This window comes from Hyperolius riggenbachi, chromosome 8, assembly GCF_040937935.1.
Source record: "Hyperolius riggenbachi isolate aHypRig1 chromosome 8, aHypRig1.pri, whole genome shotgun sequence".
In the NCBI taxonomy this organism is placed as follows: Eukaryota; Metazoa; Chordata; class Amphibia; order Anura; family Hyperoliidae; genus Hyperolius; species Hyperolius riggenbachi.
This window is the reverse complement of record NC_090653.1, coordinates 50,521,947-50,548,628: the sequence shown is the minus strand read 5'-3', so window position 1 is coordinate 50,548,628 and position 26,682 is coordinate 50,521,947. Positions and strand designations below refer to the sequence as shown.

General features: G+C 46.6%; 1 protein-coding gene across 1 annotated transcript; it reads right to left on the bottom strand.

Annotated features, from left to right (window-relative positions):
- Positions 1-1,282: 1,282 nt before the first annotated feature.
- Positions 1,283-26,546, bottom strand: LOC137528139 (uncharacterized). The gene is made up of 4 exons (XM_068249414.1): positions 26,430-26,546; positions 18,913-19,437; positions 11,584-11,660; positions 1,283-1,934 (listed from the first exon to the last, which is right to left on the bottom strand). The coding sequence occupies exons 1-3, from the start codon at positions 26,488-26,490 to the stop codon at positions 11,599-11,601; spliced, it is 648 nt and encodes a 215-aa protein (XP_068105515.1). The 5' UTR covers positions 26,491-26,546; the 3' UTR covers positions 1,283-1,934; positions 11,584-11,598.
- Positions 26,547-26,682: the final 136 nt, after the last annotated feature.

The following is a 26,682-nucleotide window of genomic DNA, read 5'->3' as shown; positions in this document are numbered from 1 at the left end:
GGTGGACGCGCCGTCTTGGCTACAATCCGCATGTCGGCGGAGGCGTGACTCCAGCACGACAGACTGTACGACCATCCGGAAGGAGTAGGTAATATGGAGTAACATTGAAGAACTGACGCTCACAATCTTAGGTGACAACCATTGCCTTGTCTTAAAGAGACTCCGTAACAAAAATTGCATCCTGTTTTTTATCATCCTACAAGTTCCAAAAGCTATTCTAATGTGTTCTGGCTTACTGCAGCACATTCTACTATCACCATCTCTGTAATAAATCAATGTATCTTTCCCCTGTCAGACTTGTCAGCCTGTGTCTGGAAGGCTGCCAAGTTCTTCAGTGTTGTGGTTCTGTGATGCATCTCCCCCCTCCTGGCCCCTCTCTGTACACTGCCTGTGTGTTATTTAGATTAGAGCAGCTTCTCTCTTCTCTCTTATCTTTTACAAGCTGGATAAATCGTCCTCTGAGCTGGCTGAGCTTTCACATACTGAGGAAATTCAGACAAGGGCAAAGCTGTTTGCAGGAAGAAAAGAGCAGCCTGACACTTCAGTGCATGAGAGATGCAGGGGGAAAGAAACACACAAATGATCTCTTGAGATTCAAAAGGAAGGGTGTATACAGCCTGCTTGTGTATGGATGTATTTTCTATGTGTGGACATACTGTACATCAACTTACTTCCTGTTTTGGTGGCCATTTTGTTTGTTTATAAACAAACTTTTTAAAACTGTTTTTAACCACTTTTAATGCGGTGAGGAGCGGCGAAATTGTGACAGAGGGTAATAGGAGATGTCCCCTAACGCACTGGTATGTTTACTTTTGTGCGATTTTAACAATACAGATTCTCTTTAAGCTGATTAGCTGTTTGTTCCTCTCTTTATATGCACAGTTTGACTCTATCCCTTTGGGAAAAGAGACAGTGGTCTCTGCATTCGGTTTTTACTCACAGGATCAATCTAGAACTTGGCAATATATGTGCGTGCATACTTTTTTATACAGTTTTTCTCTTTATCCTCCCTCCCTTTTTTCAGAGCACCGCATAACTCCCATGTGTGTATGTGTTGTGTGGTCTGTATGTGAGACAAGGGTTTGAGGAACCCGAATTGTTTTAGATGAATTTTCTTAAATGCATTTTGAATATATATAGAAAAATAAAAATTATGAGAATATAATCATCTGCGCTCCTTTACTTTTGAATTAACCGTGCTTGAATTTTGCCAGTGGGGTTAGGGGGCCCATCACTGGAATAAGGTAGCTGCAGGTGGGAGGATTGCGAAACAACACTAGAATCACGTCAAGCAGCGCCATCTAGTTTATTTGAAATCCATGTAACATATATTTGCCAAGGTACAGTAACTATCTACTGTATACAGGTAGTCTCCAATGTACGAACGACCCACCGATACAAACCGCTTGTAAATGCAAAATGGTTTTTAAACTTGGCAAAATTTATTTATTTATTTATTGTATTTATAAAGCGCCAATATATTACGCAGCGCTGATGACATTTTGCTGCGGTACACTTTACTAAATAGCAAGTTCTGAGTTCTGTCTTCACATTTATACATTGTAATACTCTACTCGATTTTGACCCAAAAATCCATCAAAAGTATCAAATGGACATAATGGAAAATCTGGGTTGATTGGGCCTGAGGCAGGAGTGGTGGATTCCCTGCTGGAATCTATTTAAAATCGATGTTCTGTGCGCAAAAGTAATCAACTCACGTCTGAAAAGAATCGATCGTTTTGGGTGGAAATCTATGAGTGTATGGCCAGCGTAACTTGTATATGATATGAGATTCAAATAGGCAAAGCTTTATACTTGTTCCCAAAATAAGGAAGCAGACTTTATCACGTTGCTGTGATGGCATTGCTTGCTATAGGACGCTGCATTGGAATCCTTTGTTGCCCGATACTGAATGATGCAGATATTCTTGTGGTCTGTAAATAGAAAAGGACAAAAATGGAATTAGCAATGAAGATAAAAGGAAAGCAAATAAAATGCTTATGGAGTTTATATATAAATGTCCTCCAAATCACAGCTTTTTTTCCGTGCAACAAGATGGCGCTGGTCGGCTGCCACGGCACAGAGCTCCGCTCTTCATTTCATTTTTTTTCCTACTCCCCCCTATCTTTTTAGCCTGTGCATTCAAGCAAACAGTGCACATGAGGGCACACAAGACCCGGAACCACAGGCTCCCTTTGGGCAGGCTGGCTTGCCACAGGAGCCCGGGTGGGCGCATCCCGCATCCAACCACCCACGTGCAGAAGCCCCAGGACCACTAGCCCCAGAGCGCGGCCGCACACCAAAGGAAGCCACCCAGGTGGAGAACCCCCGGACCACGACCGCTGAGCAGTGGAAGCAAGCCCAGCTCGGTCACTGTAACATCCGAGCGGCGGATCCCCGCAGCCGGCCGCGGGCCAGGACATCGCCGCGGCAGATTCCCGCAGCTGGATGCGGGCCAGGACATCGCCGGCCAGGTACCCCGGGCCGCGACGGAGATGAGCAGGAACAGCCTGCTGCTTCCAGCCCCCAACCAGGGCGGCTGTTGCCCACAGACGGCACATGTCGGGGAGGGCTGGTGACGGAAGGCCTTCACCGGCAGCTCAGGACTTCGTCAGACCGCTGCCCCGCCTCTGCTAGGCCTCACACGTGGGGAGGCTGTCAACAAAGGAGCGCTCCCCCTCACTGAACCCCGACACAGGATCAACAGGACGCCCAGACCACCCCAGCAGTCGACCCACCACTCCACCACAAGGAACCTGCCCACCACGGAGCCCACCTGCCCCAAGGCTCCTGCCCATCGCGGAACCCACCTCGTCCTCCTTGATGAGCTACATCATGGCATGGTAAGAACCCCTGCAACCAACCACCTGCGTGCTGCCTGCACACACTCACTGAACTGCTTCTGCTTATCTGACCTGACTGAAGCACAATCTGCTATGCTTGCCTTGGCTGCCACTGTTACCTTTATTGCTGCTCAAAGAATTGCTTGACCAGTAATTGCTTATCCCATGTACTGCTACTGTGGCTTCTGACCCCAACTGACTCACTCATCTACTTGTCCACTGCTGCTTTCATTGCTCATCCACCGACCTGTATTGCTTTGAACTGATCTGTATTGTTCTGAACTATGTTATTGTACTGCCCAGGGTCTGAACCTTGTTCGAGGCACCCACCTATCCGATCAGTATTGATCTGATTGGTCTCTGCGGATGACGACCCTGTGCAATGCCGTGCTCCTTCACCCCCCCCCCCCCGCTGGTGCCCCACTCCCGCCAGCAGCCATGCTGCCACACGCACCAGGGAGCAACTTCTTGAGTGGGAAAACACGGCCCATTATTCCCTGAAGCCAAACTCCTGCCAAACCTGGTCCAGAACTACATCCAGCAAGTCTTGGACTCGGCTCCCTGGACCAGAGCAGGCTGGCGGCGAAGGGGCTGTCGGGCAGGGGCCCACGTGAGACTCAAGAAGAGGGGCCTGAGGTCAGCCATCCCCTCGGTACTCCTGGCATATGTCCGCTCTCTCCCTAACAAACTGGATGAACTACGTCTCCTCTGCAGCAGGTGGGAGCTCGGGAAGAACACCCCAGTACTCTGCTTCACGGAGACTTGGCTACATGAGAACATCCCGGAGAACGCTCTACTCCTTCCAGGCTTCAGCCTCATACGAGGAGACCGTGACCCTGCCCTCTCTGGAAAGAAAATAGGCGGAGGCATCTGCTTCTACGTCAGCTCCTCATGGTGCCTCACCCCACCAGTACTCGACAGGAGGTTCTCCCCGGACCTAGAACCTCAACTCGTAAACTGCAGGCCGGCATACTCACCACGGGAGTTCTCCTCCTTTGTCCTTGTCGGAGTATACATACCCCCCGACGCTGATGTCAAATCCGCCCTGAGTATCCTTAGCGACACCATCTCGCAGTGGGAAACATCCCTCCCAGACTCTCTGTTCATCGTCATGGGAGACTTCAACAGGGCAAATCTCTGACAAGAGCTGCCACTCTACCATCAGCATGTTGCCTGTCCTACCAGAGGCCTGAACACACTCGATCATTGCTACACGCCACTGAAGGATGCCTACAAGGCTATCTCCGGGGCAGCGCTTGGCTCTTCTGACCATTGCATTGTTCATCTCATCCCCACCTACAGGAGGCTCCTGGAATCCACAAAACCGGTTGTGAAGTCCTCTAAGGTGTGGTTAAGCGAGGCCAAGCTCCACCTTCAAGCCTGCTTTGACTGTACGAACTGGAAGTCCCTGGCAACCCCAGACCTGGACGAGTGGGCGGACAACGTCACCTCATATATCAGCTTCTGTGATGCCTCCTGCATCCCAACCAAATCCTTCAAGGTCTACCCAAACAACAAACCTTGGTTCTCCAACAAGCTTCGGCTACTGCGGAAACAAAACGAGGCGGCACACAAGGCGGGCAACCAGGAGGACTTCAGGAAGGCGAGGAACACTCTGAAATGAGAGCCGCAAAAAAAGGAGTTCTCGGAGAGGATGAAGCAGAACCTGCGCTGGATTGACTCACGAGTCGTATGGCAAGGGCGCAAGGCTGCCACCAACTACAAGCCTCCACTGCAGCATGCATCTCCCTGCGCTGAGTTAGCTGAAGAACTAAGCAAATTCTACTGCAGGTTGGAGAGTCAGGCTGAGCCTGGGGAGCACCTACCACCTCCTACTCTCTCCCCACTCCACGCGAATAGCGACCCAAGTGAGGACTCACTCTCTCTGGCAGTGGGAGAGGCAGATGTTCGGCTAAATGCCAGGAAATCCTCAGGCCCTAACGGCGTGTCCCCAGCCTGCCTCAAGACATGTTCGTGGCAACTTGCTCCCATCCTCTCTGCAATCTTCAGTAAGTCACTGACAGAGGGCAGAGTCCCTGCGTGCTTCAAGAGGTCCACCATCATACCTGTTCCTAAGAAACAAGGCATCTCCGACCTCAACAACTTCAGGCCAGTGGCCCTGACGTCTGTCATCATGAAGTCACTAGAGAGAGTGGTCTTATCCATCCTCAAGCTATCCACCTTGCCCCTACTGGACCCACTTTAGTTTGCTTACAGGGCAAATAGACCTACCGATGATACCCTAAACATTTGTCTAGAATACATCCTTAACCATCTCGACAGATCAGATGCGTATGCCAGAGTACTGCTATTAGACTTTAGCTCAGCATTTAACACGATATGTCTACGCATCCTTCAGGATGTCCTGGCTACACTAGGGGTCCACCCCACCCTACGCTTATGGATCACGGACTTCCTCTCTAAGAGATCCCAATTTGTCAGGCTGGGGGACATCTACTCGAGAGAAGTGACAACCAACACAGGAGCACCCCAGGGCTGTGTCCTGTCCCCACTGTTGTTCTCCCTCTACACAAATAACTGTAGATCCAAGGCGGCCTCTGTCAAGGTCATAAAATTTGCTGATGACACCACCATTGTGGGTCTCGTCACCAAGGACAATATTCAGGAGTATCAGCAGCAGGTGGAGGGAATATGCCAGTGATGCACGGAGAACAGTCTGGTGCTCAACACAGCCAAAACTGTCGAGCTAATAATTGACTTTAGGAAGTCTGCTCCCACCCCGCCTTCCATCTACATTGACCACGCCGAGGTGGCCAGAGTGCCCTGTGCCCGCCTTCTGGGCACTACCATCTCTAGCGATCTCAGTTGGAAGGCCAATATCTTGGCAACCCAGCGGAAAGCCCAGCAGAGGCTGTTCTTCCTCCGCCAATAGCGGAAGTTCGGCATGGCGCAGGAGATTCTAACATGTTTTTATTCCGGCACCATTGAATCTATCCTCTGCTCCTCCATCTTGGTCTGGTATGCGGGAGCCACTGCCAGCGACAGACACAAACTACAGAGGATCATCAGGTCGGCGGAGAGGATCATTGGGAGACCTCTGCCTCCACTGGACCTCCTAAACAGCACAAGACTGTGTGCCAGGGCACTGAAGATCGCAAGGGACCCCTCACACCCAGGTCACGTCTTTTTCACCCAACTAACACTGGGCCGGAGACTTCGGGCCATCCCCACTAAGACCTCCAGGCACAAGAACTCTTTCTTCCCTCCTGAACTCCCTTAACATTCTCCCACCCTCTACCAGTGGCCTACCACCTGCAAAGTAGCGGCCGGCAAACATATGCTTTTTGAAGCAATCAGTCATCAACCTTTAACTAACTGGACTTTATCCCCTGCACCTTGGCTGACTTCTGCATTGTTCTGGAAGAATGCACACGGACGCTGATTGTAGATTGTGTACATACATTTTCCCTTTTTGAGTTTGCTATGTTTTTGAGTGCGATGTTTCTACTGTCATGTCTTTATTGTATTGTGTTGCTGCTCCGTGCCTTTTGTCATGTACTTACCAGGAACTATGTATTGTGCCAAACCCAATTCCGGGCATGACCAGTCATCCTTGGCGAAATAAAACGATTCTGATTCTGATTCTGAGTACAGATCTAAAGTTGGCCATGCGCATTTAGATTGCCACCAAACATGGCAAAAAGATCAATCTTTCTCTGATCTGAATCTGATCAGAGAGGGATCAAATCCTCCCATACATGGCACCAGGGGGTAACTAGATGGAAGCAGCCACTGCGATGGCCCAGAGCCATGGGGGCCCCCAGCTACTAGCCTTCCCTTCCTCTGATACAGGGGACTGTACTTCAGATCAGGTGTTTTTGTGGCTACACTTGTTATGGGTGTAGAGATCATGATGCCCACACTTGTTTTATTATCCCTGTGAGATGGAACCCCAAGGCCGTGAAGGGCACCAAAGGGAGGCAAAGGAAGGTATGTGTGAACAATTGGGAGGTCCCATCAAAGTCTTGCTGGGGGGGCCGAATGAATTGTAGTTATTCCACTGCATGACACGCAGATTTTCTATAGATTTAAAGAGAGTCTGAACTCTAATAATATACTTCTTTTTACCTGCAACTTTTGTTAAGCAGTATCAGCAGTGCTGAAATTCCGCCTTCCCGAGGGCTTTATACCCCCCAAATCCTGGGGCAAAATTCCACGACTTTCCAGGTTGTGGATTTTGCTGCCCGGGGAGGCAGAGCTTATCGCTGTAGCTCCGCCTCTACTGAAGTCAATTTCTGTGGATCTCCGCCTCTCCCCGACCCTCTCAGTGAAAGAAGAGTGAGAGGGGTGTGGGTAGAGGCGGCGATCGGCGGAGATTGACTTCAGTAGAGGCGGAGCTACAGCGTTAAGCTCTGCCTCTACTAGGAAGCGCTCCCTGATTTTTGCCCTGGGTGTTTGGGGGTATAAAGCCCTCATTCTGCCGCGGGAATGCAGCGTTTCAGCACGGCGGATATTGCTCAATGAAAGTAGCAGGTAAAAAAGTATTTTATTAGGCTTCAGACTCTCTTTAAATATGAAAAATTCAGTATCAAATTTCTGTTGAACTGCAGCATTGCCTTGTCCGATCTATTTAAATTTACCGTCTGGTCCAATCATAAAGTACCATCAATGCAAGTTTTTTTTGTTCCTGATAACTGGCAGATTCGATCAGTGTGATCCAGGGGTGTAACTATAAATCACGGGCCCCCCAACAAAACTTTTATGGGGCCCCCAATATCAACAGTCTTTCACTTGCTAATCTCGTATGACCCTCACAGCATTGGAGCCCATCTTGCAAGGGACATAAAACAAGTGTGACCATCATGATTTCTGTAGCCATAAAAACACCTGATTTGAAGGATTGTCCCCCTTACCAGAGGGAGTGAATTAGTAGTTAGGGTCCCCTTACAGCTCTGGGCCCCCCTGGAGTCGCAGGGACTGCTCCCATCTAGTTATGCCTCTGGCATGATCGAATCTTATGGTAAAAGTTGATCTTAAATATTCCATCTGCTGCTGAGTAGGCATAATTGTAAACAATGATCCTGCAGTTGAAAGTCCTAATAGCAGAGTATTTAGGGAACTGGTAAAGGGTCAAAAGACCCTCTTATCACCAGTTCACAAATAAATACATTTTAAGAAATTGAGGAAAGGGCAAACAAGTGCTGCTAGTAAAAAAAGATAGAAGAAGAAGTTAATCCTTAATAACTATTATCAGTTCACAAAAACAAAAAAAATAAATTCCTATCCCTATCAAGCGGTATTGTGAAACTCCAATTTTGCAAACTGGACGGACTTTCTTTGTATTATGCCCTCTATGTTTCTTAAGCTCTACAAGTTATAAGAATGACTTCTTGTTTTTTCAACTGCTTGTTTATCGGTGCGGGACCGCCCATGGTTAAACTTATGCCACACTTGTGGCTGCCTAAGCCTCCGCTGTCTAAGGTCTCCGCTGTCTAAGGTCTCCGCTGTCTAAGGTCTCCGCTGTCTAAGGTCTCCGCTGTCTAAGGCCTCCGCTGTCTAAGGTCTCCGCTGTCTAAGGTCTCCGCTGTCTAAGGTCTCCGCTGTCTAAGGTCTCCGCTGTCTAAGGTCTCCGCTGTCTAAGGTCTCCGCTGTCTAAGGCCTCCGCTGTCTAAGGTCTCCGCTGTCTAAGGCCTCCGCTGTCTAAGGTCTCCGCTGCCTAAGCCTCCGCTGTCTAAGGTCTCCGCTGTCTAAGGTCTCCGCTGTCTAAGGCCTCCGCTGTCTAAGGTCTCCGCTGCCTAAGCCTCCGCTGTCTAAGGTCTCCGCTGTCTAAGGTCTCCGCTGTCTAAAGACTTTCTGTGGCATTTTGTACATCGGTCAGGAGACATTTCCATTGGCTTCTGACCTCCTGATCACTGGGATTGGCTCACAGTAATCATGTGGGATGATAAAAAAAAGAAAAAAGCCTCTGGTCCTTAACCTCCCTGGCGTATTATTAAAGATCGCCAGGGGCAGCGCAGCGCTATTTTTTTTTTTTCAATCATGTAGCTAGCCTAGCGCTAGCTACAAGATTCCCCCCCTTCCTTCCGCATCCCTCCTACCCCTCCGATCGCCGCCAGCGCTGTAAGCCATAAGGAAATCCCGTTCTGAAACGGGATTTCCTTTAGGACTTCCCCTGTCGCCATGGCGACGCACGTCGTGACGTCATCGATGTCGGTGACGTCGTGATGTCACAAGGAGACCCGATCCACCCCTCAGCGCTGCCTGGCACTGATTGGCCAGGCAGCGCACGGGGTCTCGCCTGGGGGGGCCCTGCATCGCAGCGGGCGGCGGCGGATCGGCGGCGGGCGGCGGCGATCAGGTGAGACACGCAGCAAGCAAAGTGCTTGCTGCGTGTTTAAAAAAAAAATTATTCAAATCGGCCCAGCAGGGCCTGAGGGGCGACCTCCGGCGGTAATGGAAGTATTAAGTCGTCCATACCGCTAAGGAGGTTAAAGGGATCAGAGGCTTTGGTCTGAAATGGGTTATGTACATATTATTTAAAGAGAATCTGAGGTGAAAATATATTTATGAGATAATGAATTGTATGTGTAGTACAGCTAAGAAATAGAACATTAGTAGCACAGATATGAGTCTCATATTGTTTCCAGTACAGGAAGAGTTAAGAAACTTCACTTGTTATCTACGCAATAGAGCTTCTCTGAGCTCTAACCATCAAACTTGGGTCCTTTTTTCTGGAGCACTTACACCTCAAATAAACAGTCAAAGGGCTGGTGCACACCAAGCGGGTTTTTTGGCGTTTTTGCAGCCACTCGCGGCTGCGGATACGCTTGGTCAATGTATCTCAATGGGGTGGTTCACACCACAGCGGGGAGGCGTTTTGCTGAAACGCATACTACCGGGGTGAGGCATTTTTTGGATTGCGGAGGCGTTTCTGCCTCCAATGTAAAGTATAGTAAAAACGCAAACCGCTCTGAAAAACGGCAGTTCAGAGCGGTTTTGCAGGCATTTTTGTTACAGAAGCTGTACAGTAACAGCTTTACTGTAACAATATATGAAATCTACTACACCAAAAATGCTTCACAAAACCGCAAAACGCTAGCTGAAACGCTACAGAAAAATAAGAAAAAGCGTTTCAAAATCTGCTAGCATTTTGCGGATCTGCTAGCGGGTTTTGGTGTGCTCCAGGCCAGAGACAGATTTAGCACAATTTTTACTGCAGGGAAATTGAAAGGATCATTATCTCTGCTTGTTTTGTAGTTTAAAATACAGATAATGGCTTGTAATTGCAAACATAACAAAATTATGCAATGTTATGAAAAAAGCTATATAATCTAAAAATTAAAATCTGAGATTTTATATTAATCATCAGTACTACACATAAAAATAATTACATCATAAGTTTTTTTTTCATTTCAGTGTCACTTTAAAGGACAATTGAAGCGAGAGCTATATGGAGGCTGACATATTAATTTCCTTTTAAGCAATAGTAGTTGCCTGGCAGCCCTGTTGGTCTATTTGGCTGCAGTAGTGTCTGAATAACACCAGAAACAAGCATGCAGCTAATCCTAGCAGATCTGACAGTAATGTCAGAAACACCAGATCTGCTGCATGCTTGTTCAGGGTCTGTGGCTGAAAGTATTCGAGGCAAAGGGTCAGCATGACAGCCAGGGAACTGGTGTTGTTTAAAAGGAAATAAATGTGGCAGCCTCCATATCCCTCTTGTTACAGTTGTCCCTTAAAGGGAACCTAAACTGAGAAGGATATGGATTTTTCCTTTTAAAATAACACCAGTTGCCTGACTCTCCTGCTGATCCTGTGTCTCTAATACTTTTAGCCACAGCCCCTGAACAAGCATGCAGATCAGGTGCTCTGACTGAAGTCACACTGGATTAGCTTCATGCTTGTTTCAGGGCTCTGATTTAGCCACAATGGCAGCCAATAAGATCAGCAGGACTAACCAGCAACTGGCATTGTTTAACAGGAAACATCCATATCCCTCTCAGTTTAGGTTCCCTTTAAGCAAGTAAAAAAAAATCATAAAACATCAAGGTAAGAATGTTTTATTTTGGTTTGAACAGCATTTTAGTGTTTTTGTTTACTATATTCTGACAAACATTCTAAGAAAAAAAAAATAAAGAATGATAATTGATGGGAAAGGTTTATGACAATCAGGCCTACTCTACTAACAATTTTGGTTGATTAAAGCGTATCCGAACTGAAAAAAAAAGAGCTTCCAGCCCCTAGATGTCTTTCTGGTCCAGTGCTGCAGTTCCACTACCCTCCATGGTGCTGCTGTCCCCTCCATAAGATCGCAGATTAGTGCAGGGTTGCAGGTTTCTGTGCATGAATGCTGCACATGTGCGCCCATGCATTTGCAGAAGCACACAACCCACCACTGGTCGAAATCTTATGGAGGGGTCAGCAGCACCATGGAGGGTAGTGGAACTGCAGCATTGAACCAGACAGGTAAGCTAGAGTTTGAGGCAGGAAATAGTTGGAATTAATTGGCACAGAGTAGCAGCAGACAAACAGTGGTGGACGTTTAGCAGAAAACTTCTTAGTAGCCACCATAAGAAAGACATTGCAGAAGTGAATGTTTTGACTAGAATGATGCAGGAAAAGTCTGACCATGCTCCAGCAAAAGAAGTGAAACTCTGTTGCTTTTCCAAACTTGGCTGGCTTTTTTTGGTAGAGGTAAATTGCCACTCATCCACCCAAGGATAGACCTTTAAATGGCTTGAAGGCCACCCATGATCTGAACCTTTCTCTCGGTACTTACATTTACACCAGATGATCACTTGGGGAGAAGTGTTGGAAGAAGAGCCAGTAACATTATCCCCAGGAGCCCTCCAGGACCTACAGAGAAAAGATCTGAGAGTCAATCCCTACCCCTGTGACAAAAAATAAAATAAAATATGGTACCATCAAGTCGGCAACTTTTGATGTTCTAGAGAAGATGTTTTATCACTCTTAAGGCCTGGTACAAATGTTCAATTATGAGTGGCCAATCACTGACCAACTTTACAACCTTTTAGAGTCAACAGATATTGAATATTATGAGTAGATTATGTAGGTGAGCCCTCATACTATACATAGAGATGGTAGAATTGGTCATTGATTGGCTAATTATAATTGAAAGTAAGTGTCTAACTTTTTGTCCCCCCAAAACTACAGGTTCACTTTAAGGCTTTTTTGTACTGTAAACACTTTTTTGCATTTTGAAGATAATTTGGGATCTGCCAAGTGCAAGGTTATTTGCTCTATAATGTAAATTGCATGTTCAGGCTTCCACTAATATGATTCAATTATAAATGAAAATGTTCAAAGGGTGTGTATGAAATCATGATTGTCATGGACTCCCCTCATAGCTTTTGTACTGAGTTCAGGTACAGTTCGCAGCAGATCTACTGCATGTACCGAAAACTTTTGTTCAACAATTATAATGCTGATAAAGATCTCTCTGGGGATGCAGCAGGAGTAGTCCCTGCTAGTAACATAAACTTTAGTTTTCTTGATGTTAAGCAGTAAACAGCTTTGGCACTTTCTTGTTTGACATTCATGACTAGGCTCTTCAATTCTTCCTCAGTTTTAGCCATTAGAAGGGTATCATTGGCATATCTCAGATTGTTAATAATATATAATAAGTTGTCACAGGTTTCATCTTCCTGGGATCAAATATCTCTGCAGATGGTGACTGCAGCTTTGCGATTAAGAGACGCTTGTTACTTGGGGGGAAAGCTATTGCAAATTTGGACAAGATTAGAGATGGCCCAAACGGTTCGCTGGGCGGGTAGTTCGCGTGAATTTCCGCAGTGGAACGCGAACACATAGTGCAATCGACCCACCTCCTATACCTTGTCATTGGGCTAAACTTTGACGCTCTACATTACAGTCAGTAGACACATGGCAGCCAATCAGGCTGCACTCCCCCACGGACCCCCGCCCCCCTATAGAAACGCAGCAGTGCCAGCCATGTTCTCAGTCTCTGTCTGCTGCTGTAGTGAGAGAAAGGTAGAGGCATTGGGGGAGACAGGGAAATTGCTAGTTAGGTTGTTGTTAGCTTGCTCCATGCTGAAATTTGTAGCTGAAAGCACCCCCAGAAAAGCCCTTATATTCTTCTGATGTGTTTTTTTTTCTTGTGTGTGACACTGCATACAGCCCTGTCGCAGCTGGCCCTTGCTGTTTCAGCACACTGTATTACCACTAGTGCAAATCTTTCCACTGTATTTGGGATTGAACTTACTATAGCATAGCTCTCTGTGTGGGTGACACTTATAGATACAGTGCACAGTCCCAGCTAACCTTTGTAGTCCGCCAGCACACTGACTGTATTACCACCAGTGCATATCTTTCGGCTGTGTTTGTGATTGAACTTCCTATAGCATAGCTCTCTGTGTGGGTGACACTGCATGGATACAGCCCACAGTCCATAGAGGAAGAGTTGTGGGAACCATCACCAGAACCAGATTTGTCGTCAACACCTGCGTTAGCACAGAGGAGGTGGGAGGAGGAGGAGTCGTCTGGGGAAGAGGTGTCAGAAGTAGAAGGTGGCTTTGAGGAGGAGGTGGAAGAAGAACCGCAGCAGGCGACGCAGGGGGCCTGTGCTGCTCTCCTTTCAGGTACCTGTGGTATTGTTCGTGGCTGGGGGGAGGAGGAGAACTTACCCGACATCAGTGAGAAAGCTGAAGAGGGAATGACTAGTAGGTCGGCATCCAACCTTGTGCAGATGGGGGGTTTCATGCTGTCCAGCCTGTTGAGGGACCCCCGTATGAAAAAACTCAAGGAGAAAGACCTGTACTGGGTGGCCACGCTACTAGACCCTCGGTATAAGCACAAAGTGGTGGAGATGTTACCAAATTAGCAGAAGGCTGAAAGGATGCAGCACTTGCACAACAAGCTGGCAAGTATGCTTTACACTGCGTTTAAGGGTGATGTCAGAGCACAATGGGAAAAAGGTGCCAGTAATCCTCCTCCTCCCTTGTCCACGCAGGCAAGGACAGGATGCTCTAATGATCTGATGGTGATGTCGGACATGCAGACTTTCTTTAGTCCAACGCTTCGTCTCAGCCCTTTAGAATCCACCCTCCGACAACGCCTTTACCGGCAGGTAGCCGACTACCTGGCCTTAAGTGTGGATATAAACACTCTGAATAGTGATGAACCCCTGGACTACAGGGTGCGCAGGCTTGACCTGTGGTCAGAGCTGTTACAATTTGCCATCCAACTTCTAGCTTGCCCCGCCTTAACAACAAAACAATTGGCATGTACATGCGTCAATTCCCCTTCGTGATCGCTACCTTGCCGTGGTGAAGGGGCTTGCGTATCACAATGAAGCAATGACGTATATGAGTGTGTTGGGGGCCCACCCAAGTTAATAAGGTCGTTGCTTCATTGTGGACAGACCTAATTCGATCAGCTGGGCAGTCACTGTTGTTCTGTTATTGAGCTACCACAGCCCGGCGACCATATGGGCTTGAAAACCGCCATCGCCTGCACTCTCGCCATGGTGCGCACCAGCACGGCCATCACTACACAAACAGCTGTTTGCGGTGCGTTAAACAGTGAGTTTGTCTGTCATTGTGAAGCAGTATACTACTTACACTACCTGACTGATGTACAGGATCTTCTAAAAAAATTAGCATATTGTGATAAAGTTCATTATTTTCTATAATGTACTGATAAACATTAGACTTTCATATATTTTAGATTCAAATACACACAACTGAAGTAGTTCAAGCCTTTTATTGTTTTAATATTGATGATTTGGGCATACAGCTCATGAAAACCGAAATTTCCTATCTCAAAAAAATTAGCACATTTCTTTCGACCAATAAAAGAAAGTGTTTTTAAAACAAAAAAAGTCAAAAAAAGTCAATCTTCAAATAATTATGTTCAGTTATGCACTCAATACTTGGTCGGGAATTGTTTTTCAGAAATGACTGCTTCAATGCGGCGTGGCATGGAGGCAATCAGCCTGTGGCACTGCTCAGGTGTTATGGAGGCCCAGGACGCTTCGATAGCGGCCTTAAGCTCATCCAGAGTGTTGGGTCTTGCGTCTCTCAACTTTCTCTTCACAATATCCCACAGGTTCTCTATGGGGTTCAGGTCAGGAGAGTTGGCAAGCCAATTGAGCACAGTAATACCATGGTCAGTAAACCATTTAACAGTTGTTTTGGCACTGTGAGCAGGTGCCAGGTCATGCTGAAAAATGAAATCTTCATCTCCATAAAGCTTTTCAGCAGATGGAAGCATGAAGTGCTCCAAAATCTCCTGATAGCTAGCTGCATTGACCCTGTTCTTAATAAAACACAGTGGTCCAACACCAGCAGCTGACATGGCACCCCAGACCATCACTGACTGTGGGTACTTGACACTGGACTTCAGGCATTTTGACATTTCCCTCTCCCCAGTCTTCCTTCAGACTCTGGCACCTTGATTTCCGAATGACATGCAAAAGTTGCTTTCATCCGAAAAAAGTACTTTGGACCACCGAGCAACAGTCCAGTGCTGCTTCTCTGTAGCCCAGATCAGGCGCTTCTGCCGCTGTTTCTGGTTCAAAAGTGGGTTGATGCTTCCAGTTGCTGAAAAGCTTGATGGAGATGAAGATTTCATTTTTTAGCATGACCTGGCACCTGCTCACAGTGCCAAAACCACTGGTAAATGGTTTACTGACCATGGTATTACTGTGCTCAATTGGCCTGCCAACTCTCCTGACCTGAACCCCATAGAGAATCTGTGGGATATTGTGAAGAGAAAGTTGAGAGACACAAGACCCAACACTCTGGATGAGCTTAAGGCCGCTATCGAAGCATCCTGGGCCTCCATAACACCTGAGCAGTGCCACAGGCTGATTGCCTCCATGCCACGCCGCATTGAAGCAGTCATTTCTGCAAAAGATTCCCGACCAAGTATTGAGTGCATAACTGAACATAATTATTTGAAGGTTGCCTTTTTTTGTTTTAAAAACACTTTCCTTTTATTGGTCGAATGAAATATGCTAATTTTTTTAGATAGGAATTTTGGGTTTTCATGAGCTGTATGCCAAAAACATCAATATTAAAACAATAAAAGGTTTGAACTACTTCAGTTGTGTGTATTTGAATCTAAAATATATGAAAGTCTAATGTTTATCAGTACATTATAGAAAATAATGAACTTTATCACAATATGCTAATTTTTTGAGAAGATCCTGTATACACACGCAAGATGAAGATTTTAAAGCACTTTAAGCCTCCAATATAGGAATGTAATGTGATTTCTGCCCTTTAAAGGATATATGCATAAAATACATAATTTTCCTAGGGACTTTTGGCATGTATCCCACTCAAGCATGCCCCCCTCAAGGTGTTAGAGCCCTTAAAACAACTTTTTCATCACTTTTGTGGCCAGAAATAGTCCCTGTATGTTTTAAAATGTTCCTGCCCATTGAAGCCCGGTTCGTGAGAACTCGAACTTTTGTGGAAGTTCGCGTTCGACGTTTACGAAACCAAAATCTGATGTTCAGGCCATCTCTAGACAATACTAAAGGATAGGGATGTAACTTTACCAACAAAGATCAGGATAGTTAGAGCTATGGTCTTCATACCATAGTAGTAACATATGGCTGTGAATTTAAAAGACTAAAAAATAAGGCCATGCTTATTAGAGACTAAAAATAAAAATAAGGCCATGCTTAGAATAATTAATGGTTTTGAACTATGGGTGTGAAGAAAGCTATTAAGAATTCCCTGGACTGCCAGAAGATCTAACCAATCAATACTCAAAGAAAGTGTTCACTAGAAGTGTTGATACTACAATTAAAACTCAAAAACTTTGGTCACATAATAAGAAGACCAAATTCTTTGGAGAAATCCTTGATGCTTGGAAAAAATAACAGCAAAAGAAGAGGATGGCAGAGGCTAAGATGAATAAACAGCATGTGTAAAGCTATGAACATGCCTATGCTAAAGCTGAAAGGAGCAGTGATTGACAGACACATCTGGCGTGCAGAAGTACATATGGTGACGAAGAGTCGGAGTCGAATAAACAAATGAGGAACATGACTGGTCACCAACTTCCTAAAATAAATGTGGTTACAAAATCCTGCCTGATGTTGTTTTCACCATTCAGGGACCTACAAAAAACTTTAAAGTGTACCTGTGAGAGAGAAAAAAAAAGCAAGTTAGATACTTATCTCAGAAGAGGGCTTCCGCCATCTTCCTCGCCCAACCGATCCAGCGCTGGGACCCTCCGCACATATTGGGCAAGGGCTCATTGAATATGTTCGTGCAGCCACGATCCTGTCCCTGTATGTGCGCAGCTGCACTGCGCGGAGACGCAATGATGGTCCAAGCCTGGCAGTCCTGTTGATCCTCTAGCATTCGTAGTGTCTGAGCCAATACTGGGAACAAGCATATGACTAATCCAGTAAAACCTGAGTCAGCTGAGTCAGAGTACATGATTTGCATATGCTTGTTCAGGGTCTATGGCTAAAAGTATTAGAGGCAGAGGATCAGCAGGATAGCCAGACAACTGGTATTGTTTAAAAGGAAATAAATATGACAGCCTCCATATCAGTCTCACAGCCTATACAGCCAAGCCTCTGTTGCTATCCAGATCCCCCCTAAGTTCCCCCTGTGCTCTGCTGTCCCCCATAAATCACAGCCGAGCTGTGCGGGCTGTGTTTACATCTGTACTGTCAGTCTGCTGCTCCCTCCGCCTCCTGCATAGCTCCGGTCCCCCCCCCCGTCCCTTCCCTCCAATCAGTGAGGAGGGAAGGGACGCAGGCGGGGACCAGAGCTATGCAGGAGGCGGGGGGAGCAGCAGACTGACACTATAGAGGTAAACACAGCCCGCTGCAACATGCTGCGTGTCGACAGCGTGGCTGTGATTTATGGGGGATAGTAGAGCGCAGGGGGGGCTTAGGGGGGATTGGGATAGCAACAGAGGCTGGGCTGTATAGGCAAACCCAGCCTCTATGTGCAGCTAGCATTATCAGAACCCCACCTCGGGTTCTCTTTAACCACTTCAAGATTCTGCGTACGCTTAACTACGCCCCTGAATCCTGAAGTGGATTGCATGGAAACGGCCGCTTGTATGAGCGGCCGTTTCATGTCAGTTCACGGAGGGTGTCTCCGTGAACACCCTGCGAGCCGCCGATCGCGGCTCGCAGGGTAAATGTAAACACACGGGGAAGATCTTCCCCGGTGTTTACATGTATATGGCGCTGCTGCGCAGCAGCGCCGAAGAGGAGATCGGCGATCCCCGGCCTCTGATTGGCCGGGGATCGCTGGCATCTGATAGGCTAAAGCCTATCCCATCAGGCGCAGGACGGAAATCCATCCTGCGCCGCTCACAGGGGGAGGGAGAGGGAGGGAAGGGGAAGGAGGCCAGGAAGCGCTGCGGAGGGGGGCTTTGAAGAGCCCCCCCCCCCCCCTCGCAAGCGCAAGCAGCCGGCGGCGATCAGACCCCCCCAGCAGGACATCCCCCTAGTGGGGAAAAAAGGGGGGAAGTCTGATCGCCCTGCTGCACTCCTGATCGGTGCCGCGGGCTGGAGAGCCCACGCAGCACCGATCACCAAAAATATCCCTGGCACAGAAGTGGTTAAAGCACACCTGAAGCAAAAATAGACTAAGGAGATCATGAATTGTACGTGTAGTACAGTTAAGGAATAGAGCATTAGTAGCAAAGAAGAGTCTTACATTGTTTTCCAGTGCAGGCAGAGTTTAAAAAAAAAACTTCAGTTGTTATCTATGCAAAAGAGCTCTGAGCTATTTGACCCAACGTGGGACGAATACAGAAAGAGTGACAGACAGGTTGAGATTAGGTTTTACTGCAGGAAAGTTCAAAGGGCCATTACTTCAGCTTATAGCTTAAATTGCAGATTGTGGTTTTAAAACTGCAAATGTGACAGTCTGAAGCAATGTTACAAAAAAAGCTGTATAACTGAAAATAAAAATATGAGACTCTTTCTTTGCTACTAATGTTCTATTCATTATCCGTACTGCACATACAACTCATTATATCATTTTTTTTTCTTCAGGTATGCTTTAAGTATTCTTATTTTCTACCTACCTTCTTAAAAGCTTAGTTTCCCCGTAAATGACACTTTACATGGATTTCTACTTACACAATGCCGGCTGTCCATGTCCCTCGCTTTTAAGAGTGGTGGTCTCAGTAGTGGAAGTCCCTAGCATAAAGGAGGCAGCTGAAGTGTTGTGTTGTGTTTGGGGGTTACGATGGATGGTTGTGCTGCCTTCATACACATAATCGAGATTTATTATGGCTTTTCCAGTTGGCACACCCAGCAATGCACCTTCATGAAAACTAACAGTCTTGCCGATATTTATTGTCAGCCACAGGCCTCTGGTGTGGTTAGTGCAGTAGTTGTAGGTTTTGCCGTAGTTTGTGGATACCCAAATTGCGATGTTCAGAAGCGGATCAGGACAAGACATTGCGGTGGGATTGCTGGAGTTGCTGGCAGTGTTGGAGTTGGCATTGCACATGGTTTCGCTTATCTCAGCTGTGATGGTAACCGAGAGAGTGCGATCTGACGTTTTCTCTGTTGTAGCTGACACAATCACTGTGGTGGGAAGCTGGGATTGGGGTACGGAGACTTGAGTGTGTAATTCATGGATGTACTGAGTTGCTTGAGCTGTAGAGAGAATGTAAGGATATTCAGTTCATGCTTAAAGAGGAACTGTAACCCAGGATTGAAGTTCATCCCAATCAGCAGCTGATACCCCTTTCCCCATGAGAAATCTTGACCTTTTCTCAAACTGATCACCAGGAGGCTCTGTGTGGATGATATTGTGGTGAAAGCCTTCCCACAGTGTGATGTTAGGACCTAGGTCCTGTTGCACTGTGGGAAATAGCAGCTGTTTCCAACTGCCAAGCAATCAGTATCTCCTATTGCATTGTTGGGGGTGAGTTTATAGATAATGGCCTCAATTCACTAAGCTTATCTCCTGTCTTTAATAACGTTTCTAGAGCTGTTACCATGGTGATGAGGCATGTCGTATTCAGGAAACATTTTACCTCAGGCAACCCTAAAGTCAACTCTTCTGTCTTTAAGTTAACTCTTCAATCCTTAAAATAACTCCACGGTTAAAGACTGGCTGTTTATTAACTGCGTGTGAAAATAACTACAGAGGAGGTAAATTAACTACAGAGGTAAATTAACTACAGAGGAGGTAACTTAAGGAATGAAGAGATAAGATAAAGGGGCCCATACACTCAGCCGATTTTCTGGCCGACCGATCGATCGATCGATTGTTTGCAAATCGGTTGGCCAATCGACCAATCGATGGCCGATTTTGATCGATTTCGATGGATTTCCATCGAACTGGCAGGGTGGAAAATTTATGTCGATCTGATGAGATTGCTTATCAGTTTGCATTGGCCTTAATGGAAATCTGATGGCAAAAAAATGCCATCAGATCGAATTTCAATAGATTTCAAACTGAAATCTATTGGAATTCTATCCTGGTAAAAAATGTTCTAAAAACGCATCAGATAGATCATCAGATGCATTTCTTATCTATCTGCTGCCAATCTGACGTGTGTATGGGCACCTTAACTCTCTTACTGTGTGGAGGTAAGTTTTCTCTTGCCTTATCTCCAGCATGATCTTAGTGAATTGAGGCCAATGGCAGTTGATGCTGTCTGTTTTCATTTTATGTCTGCCAGTAGTAAAGGTGATTGATGACGTGCAGGCTGATTGTGGATCAAACCACATGAACAAATTACATGGCGGATATCAATCATTTCTTGATCTCCCTTCTATTTTTTACCTTCTCACTTTGCAATTTATTGATATATTTTTTCACCCGTTTCATTAGAGTTTCTCTTTAAAGTAAGCTTGTAAGGACTAAAAAAAAAAAAAAAAAAATTAGATACTTAACTCAGTAGAGGGAAGGCTCTGGAGAACCTGGAGGCTTCGCATGTCTTCCACAACCCCACTAATCCATCACTGGGACCCTCTGAAAATATCCAACAAGAGCTTGTTGGTGTGTTCTTGTGGCTGGGCTCTCATCACCCAGTGGGGCACAGTGATTCCTAGGGGGGGACCGGTGCCCCAGCATGCCCCGGTGTAGTACCACCACTGCTTGCTGGCTAAATAGCTGGTGAGGCTGCTGTGATGGTATGGAAAAACGTCATAACATATCCATGCATGGTTATTCATTTTTTTAGGGAAAAAGTAAGAACCCTCCCCCCAAAAAAACAAAAACAAAAACATTCCTCCATAAGCCTTGCTCACAGGGCTGGATTTACCATAAGGCAAAGTAGGCACGTGCCTACAGACGCCTGATGATGGAAAAGCGGCTTGCTCTCATCCCCGAGAGCCTCCCTCCCTCATTCCCTATGCAGAGTCCTGAGCAGAGCATAAATGGGAGGTACCTCTGGCTTCCTAATGCTAAAGGACACTGGTAGCTACCTATGACAGGCAAGGGAAGTAAGGGAGAAGTGACAGCTGGGCCAGTCAGTACACTTGCGATGCGATTTGGCGGGGTTTGTAGGTTGATGGCAGGGCAAGGTCTAGGGTGCCAAGACATCTGTGCCTATAGGCTCCTGTGATGTAAAACTGGGCCTGCTTGCTCATGCAATTTCCCATCAGATCATCGGATCGAATTGATAATTTCCGACACATCTGATCTGCTCCTGATCGATAACGGGATAAATTTTGTTCAGTAGTGATCTGAAAATTGATCCTATTATTGGACATGTTAATAATTATTGATTCGACCCATCAATCTAATGGGAAATTGCATTATCCCAATGCAAACTCGGATTGTGCCGTTAAGCAGAGCCAAAAAGTCTTTGGGTTCATCCCAATAAAGGGAGGTTACTTTGCAAGTGAGGAGGCAGCAAACCTCCTACCATTTACAAAACACACTTGTCCCAGTGTTATGAAAAAGGGGGTTATCCCCATGTCTAGTGTCCAACAAGGTGAAAAGGTACTTGTGGGGACTTTTATTGAATCTGGAAGCTCCTTTTAATAGCCCCCGCAACCTCTGCAATCCTGAGGGAGGGATCAGGGGCTAAGGAGCCCAATCTACTGTTTGCTGATTGGCTGTCAGGTGAACGCCAGAGTTGCTTGAGAATTCTCACCAAAGTCACTTTTGTATAGAAAAAATTTTTTTTTTGATTTTGAGAATTTTTTCAAATTTTTTTTTAGCGTGAAAAATCACAAAATTATTCTGAAATTATTTTTGATGCAATTTTTGCTCGAAAGTCGAAGTTAACACTATTTTTGCGAAAGTTAATGTGAAAAGAATATTAGCATTTTCGCTCATGCACTACACTGAACTGAAGAGGAGTGAGGAGGATCTGTCCCGCTGCCAGGAGCAGCTAATGTGTACGCTCTGCTGCCGTCATTCTGCATTTAACTCTCCACTTGCTCACAGCAGGACAGGCCCCCAAGGAAGGGGAGGGTCGGCCGGCAGATCTTTACTGTGGGCCTGGTAGACTGTAGTTACTTATGCCACTGCCAGGAGTCTTTCTCCTGGATTTTAAGCCACTGGCATTAATACATGCCTGACACAAGCTAGCACAATTTTTGGCTTTGGCTACCCAAACTGCATATTGCCAGAGTCGGGCCAAGGCAGAGGCAAGAGAGGCTTCAGCCTCAGGGCGCAGTGTAGGAGGGGCGCACAACTCACTGAGCTATCATTCCCCTATTGTGTTTGAAGCAGCGAGAAATAAGAATAGGGGATACATGACAGTGACTGCAGCCAGATAACTAGAGATGAAGGTGTTGGGGGTGGGAGCCCTGGGGCACCTCTTACTCTAATAGCAGCCAGTGTGTGATGGCTGGGGTGACAGGGATGGAGGGGTGCACTTTGGTGTCTCAGCCTTGGGTGCTGGAGGACCATGTCCCGGCTCTGCATATTGTCCACACTTGGCTTCAGCCAATTCTGGGGCTTGGTTTAGTCAAGGACCAGATTTACTATATTATGCAATGGGAACAACTTAATGCAGGTATAGCAGACACTTCTGATCAATTCCATTAGGTGTATCATCCCTGGTTAGATAAGGCCTGCTCTGGGGAGGGGGGGGGGTTAGCCTTTGACCCACCGGCACTCAGAACCAGGGGCGTAACTACAAATCATGAGGTACCCCCAGAAAAACTTTGATGGGTTCCCTTATTGTTCACAACCCTTCCTTTGCCTCCCCTTGGTGACCCTCACAGCCTGGAAGCCCATCTTGCAAGGCTCATTAAACAAGTGTGGCCACAGTGATCTTCACAGCCATAAGAAGGCTAGGCACAAAACACCTGATTTGGAGTATCATACAAAGAAAAGGTTAGTAGTTGGGGGCGGGGCCCCCCACACCTCTGGGCCCCCCTGCAGTCACAGTCACTCCCCCCTAATTATGCCCCTGACTCCAGGGTCTTCGTTAACCAGTATCTCAAGATCATGTTGTATAAGGGCAGGAACCTCATCCCACAAACTTAATACTGTAGGGAACGTCCAGAAGACATGGAATAAAAGACCTTCTTTGTTACATCCACAAAAGCATTCAAAGCCATGAACCCTTAAAGGATACGTCCAAGCTAAAAAAAATCAACAACAACAAAAAAGATCTACTTACCTGGGACCTTCTCTAGCCCCTGGCAGTCCATCTGTCCCTCGCGGCAACTCCCGGGTCACCTCCGTTGCAGATCCCAACTTCGCCAGGTCGGCATCTTCTGCCCCTGTGCGAGCACACGTGGACTGAAGTGTTCTGCACAGGTGCAGTAGTTCTGCCCCTGAGCGCAATTGCAAGCAGCTGCGCAAACGTAGACCCTGACGAGGTCAGCATGTGCAGTGGAGGGGACCCTGGGACCCCGGGCTGTGGTGAGGGACAAAAAGGCTGCCAGGAGCTGGAGGAAGCCCCAGGTAAGTAGATCTATTTTTTTTTTTTTTAGCTCGGACATGTCCTTTAAGTAAGTCAAATTTGTTCTATGAAGGAGTTTGATAGAGCTTTTTAAACCAGAATATTAAATACTTCCCTTAGACAGGGTTGTCATATAATCCACCAACTCCTCCTCATCTGTCAAACTCTTTCCTAAGTCTTTTACCCAGTCCTGCTGGTAGGTATGTCTGAAACCTTCTGGGGGCTGATTCAAGATGGAATATATGAGGGACAGAATCCCTTTCCTGGTAGGATCTGCTAGACATAGACTAATTATTCTTTTATAAATTAATGTAGTAAAAAAAAATAAAAAAAGCAATTTTATTGATTACATTATTTTCACTACAGTTCCTGTTTATTAATTGCCACGCCCAGTAATTTACTGTGCGGTGATGTGCAGTATAGTAAAATGCTGGTCCTTTAGAAATAAAAGATGTGTAGAAAAAGAAGTAATATAATAATAAACATAGCAATAACAACCAGGGGCGTAGCTAGAAACCAAGGGGAACATGTTGGTTAGATAACCCCCCTCCCCCCCACCCCCACATGCACACACGCTCACACCAGCTTCGGTAGCTAGAAGTGCTGAACAGACCTAGCCTAGGCAATCCCCAGTATCAGTAGCCAGAGGTACCCTCAGTATTAGGAAGCTACCCAGCATAGGTGGCCAGAAGTGCTCCCCAATATAGGTAGGCAGAAGTGCTCCCCACTACTATAGGTAGGCAGAAGTGCTCCCCACTATAGATAGTCAGAAGTGCTCCCCACCATAGGTAGGCAGAAGTGCTCCCCACCATAGGCCGACAGAGGTTCCCCCAGTATTAGGTAGACAGAAGTGCTCCCCACTACTATAGGTAGACATAAGGGCTCCCCACTATAGGTAGGCAGAAGTGCTCCCCACCATAGGTAGACAGAGGTTCCCCCAGTATTAGGTAGACAGAAGTGCTCCCCACTACTATAGGTAGACATAAGGGCTCCCCACTATAGGTAGGCAGAAGTGCTCCCCACCAAAGGTAGACAGAGGTTCCCCCAGTATTAGGTAGACAGAAGTGCTCCCCACTACTATAGGTAGACATAAGGGCTCCCCACTATAGGTAGGCAGAAGTGCTCCCCACCATAGGTAGACAGAGGTTCCCCCAGTATTAGGTAGACAGAAGTGCTCCCCACTACTATAGGTAGACATAAGGGCTCCTCACTATAGGTAGGCAGAAGTGCTCCCCACCATAGGTAGACAGAGGTTCCCCCAGTATTAGGTAGACAGAAGTGCTCCCCACTACTATAGGTAGACATAAGGGCTCCCCACTACTATAGGTAGGCAGAAGTGCTCCCCACCATAGGTAGACAGAGGTTCCCCCAGTATTAGGTAGACAGAAGTGCTCCCCACTACTATAGGTAGACATAAGGGCTCCCCACTATAGGTAGGCAGAAGTGCTCCCCACCATAGGTAGACAGAGGTTCCCCCAGTATTAGGTAGACAGAAGTGCTCCCCACTACTATAGGTAGACATAAGGGCTCCCCACTATAGGTAGGCAGAAGTGCTCCCCACCATAGGTAGACAGAGGTTCCCCCAGTATTAGGTAGACAGAAGTGCTCCCCACTACTATAGGTAGACATAAGGGCTCCCCACTACTATAGGTAGGCAGAAGTGCTCCCCACCATAGATAGACAGAGGTTCCCCCAGTATTAGGTAGACAGAAGTGCTCCCCACTACTATAGGTAGACATAAGGGCTCCCCACTATAGGTAGGCAGAAGTGCTCCCCACCAAAGGTAGACAGAGGTTCCCCCAGTATTAGGTAGACAGAAGTGCTCCCCACTACTATAGGTAGACATAAGGGCTCCCCACTATAGGTAGGCAGAAGTGCTCCCCACCATAGGTAGACAGAGGTTCCCCCAGTATTAGGTAGATAGAAGTGCTCCCCACTACTATAGGTAGACATAAGGGCTCCCCACTACTATAGGTAGGCAGAAGTGCTCCCCACCATAGGTAGACAGAGGTTCCCCCAGTATTAGGTAGATAGAAGTGCTCCCCACTACTATAGGTAGACATAAGGGCTCCCCACTACTATAGGTAGGCAGAAGTGCTCCCCACCATAGGTAGACAGAGGTTCCCCCAGTATTAGGTAGCCACCAAGCTTAAGAAGTCAGAGGTTCCCCCCAATATTAACTGGCCCCCAGTACAGATAACGTCTCTCCTTTGCTCCACTCACATAACTGCACTTTATCTGCTATCTACTGGGGACCTTATTATCACCACAGATGATTGCCACAAGCTCCCCTTGGCTACGGGCCCCATAGCAGCTGGTATGGTTGCCATAGCTCCCAACTGTCCCTCTCTTGGAGGGACAGTCCCTCTTTGGAAGCCCTGTCCCTCTGTCCTTCTTTCCTCCTCATTTGTCTCTCTTTCAGAACTTTGTCCCTCTTTCTATGTAAATATTTGTATTTCTCTACTAAAAAAATGTGTGGATTGACTCTAAACTTTATTCCTATCCTTTAAATTTATATATTACTAAGTTTAAAATATTAATATGAAGGAAAAAGAACCAGGATAGAACGGACCAGTGTGGTTTTAATTATAAAACAACATATTTTTCTTATGAAATCTTTATGGTATGCGTGACTAGGGGTGTGGCAGGGGTGTGGCTTAAGTGTCCCTCTTTCTCATCTCAAAAAGTTGGGAGGTATCATGGTTTCTATGGTCCCTATATCTCTGATAACAATTGCCTTTTTTAAATTCTGTTCCAGCTTTGTCTTACCAGTTGCACATAAGCTCAGAAGAGTGAAGATCTGCAGTGCCTTGACCATGTCTGACTTCATGCGTGGGTTATTTCTCCTTCAGAATGTCTCTTGTACAGGACAGATCTGCTCCAAGTGTGGTGACACCGCTAGTGCTTCTGAGCACTCTCTCCAAAACATCTCCTGTTATGCAACATACTGGTCAGGATTTCCTCCTTTATGCATTTGCTTCATCTGTGTCGTTATATGTTTTGTCTACATTTGGTAATTGTG